The sequence below is a fragment of the Apus apus genome, chromosome 2, assembly GCF_020740795.1.
Source record: "Apus apus isolate bApuApu2 chromosome 2, bApuApu2.pri.cur, whole genome shotgun sequence".
NCBI classification, from domain to species: domain Eukaryota; kingdom Metazoa; phylum Chordata; class Aves; order Apodiformes; family Apodidae; genus Apus; species Apus apus.
Genome location: NC_067283.1, coordinates 93,647,284 through 93,660,141, shown reverse-complemented (window position 1 = coordinate 93,660,141; position 12,858 = coordinate 93,647,284). Strand labels below are relative to the sequence as shown.

At 38.2% G+C, this 12,858-nt stretch overlaps 1 protein-coding gene across 1 annotated transcript in view; it reads left to right on the top strand.

Moving 5' to 3' along the window:
• The window catches only part of AHRR (aryl hydrocarbon receptor repressor), an 84,531-nt gene extending 77,323 nt beyond the window's left edge, over positions 1–7,208 (top strand). Inside the window, exons 8-11 of the mRNA XM_051611449.1 lie at positions 284–483; positions 2,185–2,303; positions 3,224–3,365; positions 6,089–7,208. Coding sequence (XP_051467409.1) covers positions 284–483; positions 2,185–2,303; positions 3,224–3,365; positions 6,089–7,208 — 1,581 coding nt within the window. The remainder of the gene's footprint in view (positions 1–283; positions 484–2,184; positions 2,304–3,223; positions 3,366–6,088) is intronic.
• The last annotated feature ends 5,650 nt before the right edge of the window (positions 7,209–12,858 follow it).

Genomic DNA, 12,858 nt, shown 5'->3' with positions numbered 1-12,858 from the left:
GTCCCAGCTTGAGAGTGAGGCACAGAGGAAATAGCTGTTTGCACCACCATCCGCTGCCCATCTTGGTGAACAGAGTGCAACATGATACAGAGCTTCTACATTAAGTACACGGGAGACAAAAACCCAAAAATCAGCCTCAAATGTCTCATTTTACTGTTGATAGTACCCTTCTGAAATGGCATGGTTTAAACTGTATGAAGATAATGGAATTCCTGGTTTTAAAATGTTTATATACTTACTGCTTAAGATTCTTTATTTATTTATTTAATTTTTTTAATAACAGACGATGCAGTTCCAAGGTAAACTGAAGTTTCTTTTTGGACAAAGGAAGAAGTCCTCATCAGGAACAGTACTGCCACCTCAGCTGTCCTTATTCTGCATTGTGGTACCACTTCTGCTCCCTTCTGTGACAGAGATGAAGATGAAAAGCCTGCTTGTGAAAGCAAAACACAAAGCTGATGATGCAGCAGCAGTGAATACAAAGTATTTTCAAATTAATCTTGTAGCAGTTAGTAAAGAATACTTTAGGCTTTGTCTTTATTAAGCTTGTAAAGAGCACAAATCAGGCAAAATAACCCTGCATTAAAAAACTCTCTTAGAAAAGTGAATAATTTATCTGAGTTTAACTATATAATACATAGTAGCTACTTTATAATATGACATGACGTGACATGACATGACAGAATAGAATATGTAGAATGTATAATATAATATATTTTACTTTATATGTAATATATATCAAGTATTATATTACCTTATAGATAGTTTTACATAAAAGCTGGAAAGTAAGGGTATCTTCCTTGCCTTCAGAAGTTACCAACACAGGAAGTCATTCTACTAGTTGCAAAAGTGGAAAAGAAAAAGTATCTTTACTGAGACTTTTGAAATTTCCATATCTTGTGATAGCAAAATTTTTTGGACTTGGGTATTTTGGTAGCAAACAAAGGAAAAGGAAAACTTTAGAAAGCTGAATGTGCTTGTGAGAGTCCAATGAGATGTTTTTGGTGTATGTATCTATCTTACAACAGAAGGCTTATGAACACAAAAATCCACAATTGCACTAAATGGCCTGGGGCTGATCACTTGGTCGCGGTCACAGAAGGTCTGGACAGATTGTGTTCAGACTCATTTCCTTCAAAACACTTATTTTTGTTACTCTTTTATGATTGAATTGTAGTTGATGTTTGGGGCTAGGATTACGTTTTCCCTTATTTGGTTAAAGACAACCTTACATCAATGTAGTCCATTGCTGTGAAGCAAAATGCTCATCAGTGTGACTGACAGCATCATAATTTGACTTTTAATTAGAATATGCTTGTGTATGTGTGGATTTACTATCCAGATGTGTAATGTTGTTCTACCACATAAATCCTTTTGACACAAATTAAATTACTGCAAGGCTGATGTAATGTATTATGGAGGCTTTTAGAAGAGAGTTGGAAAGTCATTTCCACTTGCTAGTTTTTCAATGGACCAGGTGAAATTGGTTGATGATCAGAATTCAGCTCCTAGAAGAGAGGTGCTTTGCTTAAGTTTTACTAACTGACTGGACAGTGGCCAAGGATTTGACAAGAATCAAGTGGGCATTTAACTTCAGTGTTCTCTTTAATTCAGGCCTGGAGCATGCTGGCCAGGGATGGCGTGCAAATTTATATAGTAATTTCTTTTCTGATGGTCTTAATAAAGGAAAAAAATAAAAAAGTAAAGCAGTGTTATGGACTTTGCACCCTTTCCAAGCCCTAATATGCATTTTGAACTAAAGACTGGAAGAAATTAATGCAAATCCTATGATGATGATTGCAGACTGAAGTCACGCTAACTCTTAAGTGCACTGTTGGTCAGGGTGATGTATGTACCTTGAAGGTACCTTGAGTAGGCAGAGCAGAATATACACAACATTTCTCTTAATTCAAGCTGAATCTTATTCAAAAAATAGTAATTTGTGAGCAGAATATTCCTAAATAGAAATATGCCTCATAATTAAATGCAGAATTCCAGTCATACACAAGTTTGACCAAACATATCATGCAGGAAGCAGATCATTATTTAGTGTTGGCTTCTATATATTTAAACCATAAGTCTTTGCTGATGGCCAAGAGCTTGAAGATCACATCTTTTAGAGTTTGTGATTCTACTGTGTTCACTCCCTGACAAGGAATTTTCCACATTTTCTGTCCTCTACAGCTCCAGTTCCAAAGGTAATTCAGGTCTGTGTGAAGCAGAAGAACTATATGGAAGAAACAGTCATCATCAAGATGCAGCTTTCACTAATGTGTTACAGATTGCTGAAAACCAAATCAAAGGTGTGTCTGCTAAGTACTTGGGTATTGCACCCAGTTTATGGAGAAAGAATCTTGTCTTAACTCCTGTTAGGTCTTCCAGGTTTTGGTCCCAACAATCTCTTTTTTCTTCTCTCTAAAATCCCTTCTGTTAAAAAAAAAATGCAACAAACAAACAAAAACAAACAAACAAACAAAAAAAATGACCACTTAAAAAAACTATACTGAATTTTGGAGTGGGCAGAAATACCATGAAAGTGAGTTTATAGATACATACACAATCATAGTAAACGAGAATACTACAAGTATGCTTTCCTAAATAAGACAGCACTGAGTTAAAAAAGATTATGTGGAAGTCTTAACAATAAATAACCACAGGTAGCCCTCTCTGAGGAAAACTGGATAATGTTACAAATGCTAGTTTTTCCCAAAGATCAGAAAATAGAGGGAAATTAGAATATATTGTCTTTTAAAATCTATTTGCTTGCATCTTTGACTCATGCTTTTCTAGTGTTTGCTGTGGCAACATTATGAGAGTCTATGCTGTAATTCACATTTTACAATCAATTAAATGTTGATGATGACTCAAGCTTCTGTCCTACCTGCTGGAAACCTTTAACTTCTTTAAAACCATTCTTCTGTCATAGGCCCATCTTTCAGGAACATTTTCTTGGTAGAGTACTATTAACTGAGAGGGTTTTTTAATATAGTGAATTAATAATATTGAAAAATCCTGGGTTACAGCTCAATTGCTTCATTAGGCTTTTCAAATTTTATTTTTTAAATGTAATTAGCCTAGTTTTGTGATATATTTTAGCTTGTATTTTCCTATGCTGATGGTTCCAGGGCAGCAAAAAACCCCATGAACATTCCCTTATAGTTTAGGTAAGAAAAAATACTAAATACTGCTTGTATTAAAATAGATTTTCTTTTAAATTGTGTAGCAAAGAATAATGGAGAAAATGGCATTTCTCTAGTCAAAGTACAAACAAATGAAGATCACTGGGTCTGGGTTCAAGCTAACACTCAACTTCTCTATCGAAGTGGTTGTTCAGAATATGTCTTTGCCCAACAACAAATGTTAAAGTAAGTATATTTTCCAATATATTGAAAAAAAAAGTTTTGTTTCAGAAAAATGTATCCTTCATGTAAGAGACCCTTAAAAGGACTGTAGTGACCTAAGAGGAGAGCTGAGTGAGAAGGATTTAATTTACTTACGAAACTGAAATCCATTTTTGTCTTGGATCATATGAAATGGCTGTTATAATCCCAAACAATATTTATTTATTTTCTGCAGTCCTCTTTTCTTCTGAAGTTGAGTGTACATGCATACTTCAAAACCAAAATGCTTGGTTATTAATATGTTTCTACTTTGTTGCACAAAAATGTATTTTGAGGTTTTGTTTTACTTTGCAGCTGAAACTCTTTGCTTATTTAGTGTCCCTTTTTTCCCCCTATTTTTTAACATTAGATTTTGTTAGGCTTTTTAAAAAAAAATCTGTCTGGATGACAGTTGAGCTCATGTTTTTAGTTTATGGATGTTCCACATAATGGATGCTCATATTCATTGTATGTTTCTAGATAGATACATCTGTAGGCTCAGCCTTGGAGTAGAAGCTAATCTCACAGATTTGCAGTAAAAGAGGACCTCTGTGCTGGGTTTTACCCTTTCCTCCTAAATAGGCTTTTCTGCTTTCCCCCATGGGATTGTCTGTTCCAGTTCCTGTGGACTTTGTTGAGATGTCTCTTCAGGCTGGTCTGAGGAAAGAGTTAAGAGAGTGGACTGAATTACCAGGAGCCAGGAGGTGTACACAGCCACAGCCCAGTGGAAAAAATGTGGCCTGTTATCACTCTTTTTTTTCATTTAGGATGCCTTGCAGGTGGAAGAACTAAATGATAGAGCAGATACCCCTTGCAGGCAGTATATCTCCCAGCATTCCCATGAATAGGAGAAGAGCTCCCACCTGAGCATGCTGGAACTCTTCACCTTTACTGGGACAGCACAACCAGCGTCTTGCCACACGAGGAAATGAACTTGTATTAAGAAACAGATTGAAGGAGCTGTTTCTTGTATCCAAGTCTCTACTTTAAAATTATTTTTTTGTAATTACGCATGACCTTTGATGCTTATCTAGTTACATTTTTACTTCCTGAGTGGCAAAAATCCTTCCTTTGCACTAGATAGTTCCCGCAGACTCAAGTGTTGCAAGAGTTGGCCTTGGAGATAATACTTAGTTCTGTTGTCCTGATAGGCTTCATCTTTACTACTACTTTTTTTATTAAAATGTGTCTTGGACACAAGAGGTAAATTTTTCACCATGAGGACACTCAAACATTGGAATAATCTCCCAAGGGAAGTGGTGGATTCCCCCATGCTGGAAAGTTTTAAGTCTCAGCCTGACAGGGTGCTGAGTCATCTCATATAAACTACAGTAGTACCTAGAAAGGTTGGACCGGATGATCCTTGAGGTCCCTCCCAGCCTGGAATTCTGTGATTCTGTGCTGTCTTCCTGGAAACATACATTCTTTTGGAGGCTTTTCACTGGATACTATTTCACTGTAAAATTCTCCATTTGAGGCTCTAAGCTTTTGTGACTACTGCATTTTTTTAGCCTATTGCTTCCCAATTAGAGCATTTACTGAGAAGCGAGTCCTGCAGAAAACTGTTTCATACCATTTCCATCTCAAGACTGTCAGTGACAACAATTTTTACACAATTTTTAGCATAAAAATATTTAATACCTCATAGAGGGGAAAAAAAAAAAAAAAGAAAGAGAAAATATTCTTCTTTCTTGGTGTACTTTATCAACAGTGGGACGTTCTCTTTTTGTAACAACACAGACTCCCTCTACTGGAAAATCCTATACTTGCACATTGAGTCCATACTCATGGAAAAAGTTCTTAATAAAGAGCTAAGAAAATTCCTCCTAAAATTCTTACTAGCTCTCCAGGTTTTCATGCTTGTTGTCTTTTTGAGATAACCACTTCTTGTTTAGAGAGGGAATGGGGTGGCTTTGTAGCACTGATCCTGCCTGAGAATTAGCACATTAGTGAATTCCAGAGAAATACTGAATCTGAAGGTTGGGATGTCAAGTTCTGAAAACTTTCTCTGCCGGAGTTCTTCACTAACATGGAGCACTTCAGCTGGAGATAGAAGAAAATGAATTCACTGGACATTTATAGGAAATGAAAGACAACATAAATAAGTTAAGCATGAAAAACAAACTGATGCCAAATAATGAACATCTGTGACTGTTCTGGACACTTAATTAAGGCGTTTTATTTCTTCTAAGCTAGCTCTGCATTCTCAAAATAAAAGACCCCCCACAGTTCTCCCTCAAATAACTTGGATCGGAAAGTTTTTATGCATCCAAATAATTCCTTGTTAACAAAATACATCTCATTTAAGATACTCTTTGCATTTTACCTCTACCTACCATCCCAAAATATTATTTAGAAATATTTTAAGGCAAGAACAAAAGCGTAAGATAATTACCATATAGTATTACCATATTTAAGGTATTTCTAAACTGTGTGCCTGACATGGAAGAATAAATGCATGCCAGAATTTAAATGAAATGGTGCCACAGAAAGGTAGATGTGCACACTCATTGACACCTAGATGCATGCACAGTTTTTTTTTTCTCTTGGACAAATGCAAAGGTTTTGTTATATGGACAAGACTGTGAGAGCATCATATTAAGGACAAAGTACTGCTTGAAATGTATGTCAAGCCACCCTGTCTGTATCCCAGAAAACATCCATTTAAAAACCTCTGATTGATTGGGTTTTTCTTTTCTTATTGAAAGGGAAGAAGATGAACAACTGAAGATACCAAGCAGTTTTGCTGGTTTGAAAGGAAACCTGGAGGGAATTCCCTATAACAGTGCCATTGAAACTCTGGGACAGTGGAAGCATCTTAACTGGACAGCAGTAAAAAATGAACAGGACAACGTAAAAGTGAAGTTTGAGCCTCATACAAATGGTGAGTGTTTTATGCAAGAGGAACCTCTCAGTTCTAACACATCAGTTTTAGGCGTGCAAAACAACTGCACCACAAACAGCAACTGGACTTTAAGAAACTCAAGCTCTTGTTCTACCAGCCAGCGAATGAGCACATGTTCAAACAGGAGAGCTGGACCATTCTACAGCAGAGACCAAAGTTTCTTAAATTTAGCATCAACTTGCCCTTCCCACTGGGGGAGCACAGAAAGCTGCCAGTCTTACTCGGGCGTACAACAACGTTGTGCAGAGCACTATGCAACGGACCATCTGAGAATGCAGAGACCCTTCCCATCCTCAGAGTCCCTCTATGACGCAGCCTTTCCTTTGGAGATGCCTATCAAAATGGAATATGATTCCGATTCCGAAAACATCGCTGATAATTACCTGACGCCGCAGAACGGAGCTTGGCCTGAAGAGAACGGCTTGTTGAGGAAGCAGGTGTTTAGCTACCCCAACAGAGTGCACCTCAAAACAGAACCGGACCTCTGTGAGCCAGCCTCACCTTGTCAGAAGCCAAGGCACTGCCTTTACACGCCACATAACTGGCAATGCATTGTAGCCAACCACCCCAACAACCTAAACCTGAATAGATCTTGCAGGGGTTCACGTGGCAAAGAGGTGGCCCCATTTTTCCCTCAGAACTCCTCCGGGTGTTTGGAAAGCACACCTATCCCACCACACACGGCGTGCTACGGCCACTTCTACAGCTCCAACCCAGGAGAGGAGAAAGAGCAGGATCATGAGGTTTTTAAAATGCCATGTGAATTTAAAAACCCCTGCTTTGTTCAAGCAATCAAGCGTGAGCCCCTGGATTCTCCACCATTGTCCAACAGTGGACAGAACAGAGTGCACGCAAGCTTCCCTGAAACTACATTAGCAGGTCCTGTGCCTCATAAAACCACTGAATGTGCATTTTTACAATAGGTTTTATAACATTTGGAATATTTATAATGTTAAAAGCAAGAAGTTGTAGATTCTTTTCCAGTTGGGTTAAACGAGTTACTAAAATTAAAAGCCAGTGGAAAGATTCTGAGTGTGTGTGTGCATCTGTGTGTGAGAAAAAACAGACACAGACACACACACTCTTCACACCCCATCACCCTCCCAACCGCCCACTCTCCCTTCTCTTTGTGATCTTTGGCAAGAAAGAAAGATAAAACCTCAGGCACACAAAATCAAAGAAATCATTAGTCACTGCACAGGTATACCTGCTGCTTTGTCTTTATAATCTTTCCTGTCTTGTCTACAGTTCATTACCAATGTCTAGCTATTTCTGTTTCCTGCCTTCGTTCTGTTTGTTTTTTTCAAGCTGGTGTGATGCCTCTGTGCAAAGAGAAAATGTTTATGGTCTCCGGAGTGGCCATAGGAGTTTTTGCTTCTTTCTTTTTTTTTTTTTTTTTTTGCTACTCTTCATAAGAGGCATCAACTACTTCTTTTTCCCAACATTAAATTTATCTCAAAATTAAACTGATTAAATTGCAACAGGCAAGGGCTTCCCAACACAACTTCTTAATTTAAAAAGATAGTATTAATTAAAACAAATTACTTTCACAAAAATGCATTAGAAATTATTTCACTTCAAACTGAAGTTCTTCCCAGGTTTCCTTCATAAAACTAATTTTTAGTACCCATATTTTTTCCATTTTTAAGCGATCAGCCTTTCATGTTGCAGTTTGAAAGACTGAACAATGGGATGTTCCCCGCTTCCATAAATGAGTTACAAAGCACTGTCAAATGTGCAGGAGAAGAAAATATTTCTCCAATTGTTTTCCTTGCTGTCATTTGCAACATAACAATGGAAACACACTTTTTTTATTTGATAGGATAGACATCATCATCTGACATAAAAACCAAATCTCACACTGAGATATCTTATTTTCAAAAGCAACCTAGTTTAATTCCCAAAAGAAAATCCTAACCTCACCAAAAGCTCATTGGCATATGCATACATTTCGTAAGCGTTTGGTGCCTTTGAAAACAGTTCCATTTGCTTTCCTCCCAGCCAGTAATTTATTTATTAAAAAAAAAAAAAGTTTATAAAATCTACAACTTTCTGTTTTGGTTTTTGTTGCTGTTGTAGTTTGACTCCTGCACTATTTTTTGTTTAAAAATTGCACTATTTCAACTTCTTATCAACTTCACCTAAATGAAAACCACATCATTTAAAAAAAGCTTAGATGTATATGTGCTTTTTGAAAGAATCCCTATAATGAATGTTTTCTTTTTCAAAATGTTATAAATAATGTTCATGTCTTCATTTCTGTATCTACTTGGGCATGGCTTTACATGCCAGAAAAGTGACATAAACTTTTGCCAAATGTTATAAATATGTGGGTTAAAAGTAGCTTTCAGGTAGGGGAATGGCTCTGCACCTGGGAGGCTGCTCTCCTCCAAGACTGTCTTTGATAGAAATTACTGCCTAAACATTAGAGTTGGCAGACATAAAGATATACATTCTCTGCGTGTCAGTTAAGGGGTTGTGAACAATGGTTTGCTCTGAAATGCTGCACTTTACACTGAAATGGTTGAGATAGAATCATAGAATCCTAGGGGTTGGAAGGGACCTCGAAAGATTATCTAGTCCAACCCCCCTGCCAGAGCAGGGATAACGTGCACCTTTTGAAGATTGTCCTGCAGAAGGAAGTATTCCCAGCAGAAAGGCAAGTGGACAGTAAAGAAGTGCAATAATGTCTTACTGTATCTTAAGTCTGCCATAGTCTAGCTGTCCATACCCAAGTCATGATAACATCTCTTTTTTTTGTGTGTCTGAGGTAAATCAGCTCCCTGTTGGCAACATGTTCCCTCTTATTTGGAAAAGTCTTGCAATACTCTTACCCATGGGTACAAGGCAACATCAGCCCCGTTTCAGAGGTGAGACTGTAATGGTGGAGCTTACGTCACTCTCTAGTACACTACTGTTTGTGTCACATTGATTTAATCCCAACTGCAAAAATATTTCTGGGCAAGCAAACTAGGTACACATGCAGAGTGAGACTGTCCGGTATAAGTGGCGCTGCACAACTGTGCCTTGTTGATCCACTATCTACAAAAATCAGAACAGCAGTTCCATTTAGACTCTCTCAGAGGCTATTGATTGGTGTGCAGCTGTGGCATGTCACAGTGTCAAATGCTCTGCTGTGACAGCACAACCATGGGTAGGGATGTGCTATGAACCCTGTAACACCCTCCAGCCCAGCTCCTTCTGCAGCTGCCTGGCAGAAATGGGATACTGTGGAGACAGGGTAGCGTAGGAATAGATGGCTGGGGGCAAATGCAGGATACACCAGCATGACTGCTGAAAAGCTGCTTGTTTAATTCCATGCTTCAACTCATTGTCACATCCCTCTGAATGAGAGTACCTGGGCCTGGTCTCACACTAGTTTGCACCATTATATACACTGATGCAACATGACTGTAAAACACTGTTATCCTCATGTGGACATACTGGTTCCAGTTTGCATGGATGTAAGTTGTCACACCAGGTGCAACTCCGTAGAGGACTGTGCCACTGAATTTCTTGTCTTGTGCTTAGAAATACTTCCTGGCACGACTGCAGTGGGAGAATGATACCAGCCAGATTTCTTTCTTCAGTGTGGAATTGACTTACACTAACAACAGAAGTTCTCTATAGATCTCTCTGTTACAGAATAAAGACTATTTTGTTGACAGCACTCTATTTTAAGGATTTCCTGGTTTATTTCAGTCAGGATTATTTTTCTCATGGTCCAAACAAACCCAGTCATATTTTACGCATCTTAATTAATATTACAGAGGTAGATGAAGCTTCTGCATGTGAGAGAATCTAATCTGATACGGGAGATGTAGTGGCCACTTCCTGGGAGGGTGGATGAATGTATGACTCAAAACTGTTCCATAAAGTCTGAAACCAAGAAAAACACAAGTATCCTATGCATCATGTTTGAATTTGGCCCACTTTGTGGTTGAGTTGTTATTCCAAGTTTCACATTTAAAAAAGGGGCATCAGAAAGAATTCTAGTCTAAGTTAACACACACATGCAGCAACCTCCTAAGAACTGCATTTTTATAAAGAGATTGGCAGCTTATCCTCTTTTTTGGGCAACTGACAATCATTAACCAATGCTGACAGCTAGCAGAGTACTTGTTAAATCACACCATTTTGAAAGAACAGAGGAAAGAAACACTAAAAATGAATTTCTTGCTATCTGCTTATGAGACACAGATATTCCTTCATCCTCTCCACACAACATGTGCCCTGGATTGCATCTGGACTGAAATCTGACATTGCGTTGTACCTTGTTAAATTGCCACTGATTTAACCTTGTAAAACATTTTTATATGCAGACATTAATGATCCCCTGACATCAATCAGTAAATAGCATGGAAGACTGAACAGTTGCTTTAAATTGTTACATTTTCTTAGCAGTTGTTGTTGCTTTGATATTACTTTTAAAACTAGCACTGAGAAGTAGGGTTTCAGATATTTTTAGTCACTGGTGTTTAGCTCTTACCCTTACTGAGCTGGCATTTATATCCCTCAGGTGCCACCCTAGAGTATGTTTTGGAGGCCTCCCAATGCATTTATTGTAACAAAAATTAAATACATTATTCTTGCAGAAGAAATGTCTAGTCAAATGCCCACCTGATACGAACTCAGAGCATTCAGGCTGAAAGAAATGCTTCTTTTTCCAGAGCATGCCTCTAACACCTGACTGATGATAGCATTCATACTTCTTCAGACATGGACTCTCCAGAGGCTGAGACAGAATGACTCATGAGTTCTGTTTTTTGGTGAGCAGTTCTAAAAGCTCTGAGAATGTGTCTTCCTCTGACATGTTACTTGGTGCACAGACAGTAGAGACTATGCTAAAGCTGCTGCCAAAGGTATTACTTGTCTTTTCTGAGAATTAGCTGTCAGTGGGCAGCTGCTGAGCACACCACAAACGCTAGTCCAACTGAAGTACACTATTCTAAGACACTATTTTTCCTGAAAACCAACTTGATTTGAGCTAAGGGTAAACTAGTACAGCAAAAAGTTTCCTGCTGCTACTAAGGTTTGCTGGGATGCAGTTACATCAGCAGCTGAAACAGAGGCAGACCTCCACTGTAGGTAACACTAGCAATAATTTATATTCACTTTAGACTCTTTGGATACAAAAGTAGAGCTTTGTTTTGAAAATCTGCAGTGAGGGCACCTGTGTGCAAAGGGAAAGCTGCTTTCAGTTGGTCCTCAGTTTGGAGATTTAATGAGTGAAATGAAAGATCGAGGGACAGTCCCTAAATTTGCGGTAGATACAACCGACTTCCTGCTCCTTGATTCTAATACAGTGATGTGAAGTATGGCTGTGTTTTAATTGCCTTTCATCAGAACACAATGATGTATTCTTAAAATCCTCAGAACTGTCTCTCCTCTGGATGGCATAGGGCGGTCTGACATTGGCACATCAGCCAGTTCAGTGAGACTTCAGGTGCTGATCCTTTGATACAGTATGGTCTTGAGATTGACAGGGCACGTGCAATTCTTCTGGAAATTCCTAGTGTTTAAATTACTTAACTGAGAGGCAACAAGCCTGAGGCAAGGAATATTCTGTGGGTAAGATTAGCTTCTGCTGCCTAGAAGCCTTTCTTAAGTTCAGGTTAAAGCCTTGCTGCAGCTTAGGTAAGACAGCCGCACTCACTGTAGTTATTTCAGAAAAAAACCCCACACATTAATTTGTCTTAATGATACGTGATGTTTTAATTAAAAAAGTTAAAAGACAGCATTTGCCCTACCTATGAATACACTGCCTTAGGTAGTGGGAAAAAATTTAACATACTCATTTTCTTTCATCAGCATCATGTAACTAAAAAAACCATTCTCGGAATGATGGAGGTATAGAGCTGTTGTTCCATTTTTCTTGTCATTTCTTTCTGCTTTCTCCCTCTCTTTCTCTCTGCTGTCTTAATGTAAACATGAAAATGGACAGACTTTTCTGATTATATTGAGACAAAACCCCTAAACCTAAACTGGTTAGTAGAAAATTTCTTGCTAGAAAAAGGAGTTTCTTTTCCTGCAGTTTCTTCCTCTAAAATCTTGTGAAGTCCTATGTGAAATCTTGTTTCACAACTAAAGATGACTTCTGTAACACATGTAGTAGGCAAAGAAATTCTGCAGGTGGCCATGCTCAGCTTGTAATCACAAGGGTTTTTATCTTGATGGAGTAAACTCATAGGAGAGGGCTGCCAGCAGCTTATGTTCCTAGACACTACACAGGACACTAGACACTGGCAAATACATCATGTTTGAATACACATGGCATATATTCCTGTCATGATAAAAACATTTCCCTCTCATGCTATCAGAAATGCTTCTGAACAAAATAATCACTGACAAGCTGAAAAATATACTAAAACCACAAAGTATTTTTTTAAAAACAACAACAAATGTGAAGATCCAAGCACTCCTCTGTGCTTAGGCAAAGACATTCTTTGGGTGGAGGTTTGGAGGGAAAGTAAAAAAGATTGTGAAGACAAATTTTGGGGAGGAAAAAGATCACCTTAATTGATATCAAGGTGTAATTGTGACTACAGCATTAATTCCCCACCCACTGCTAAT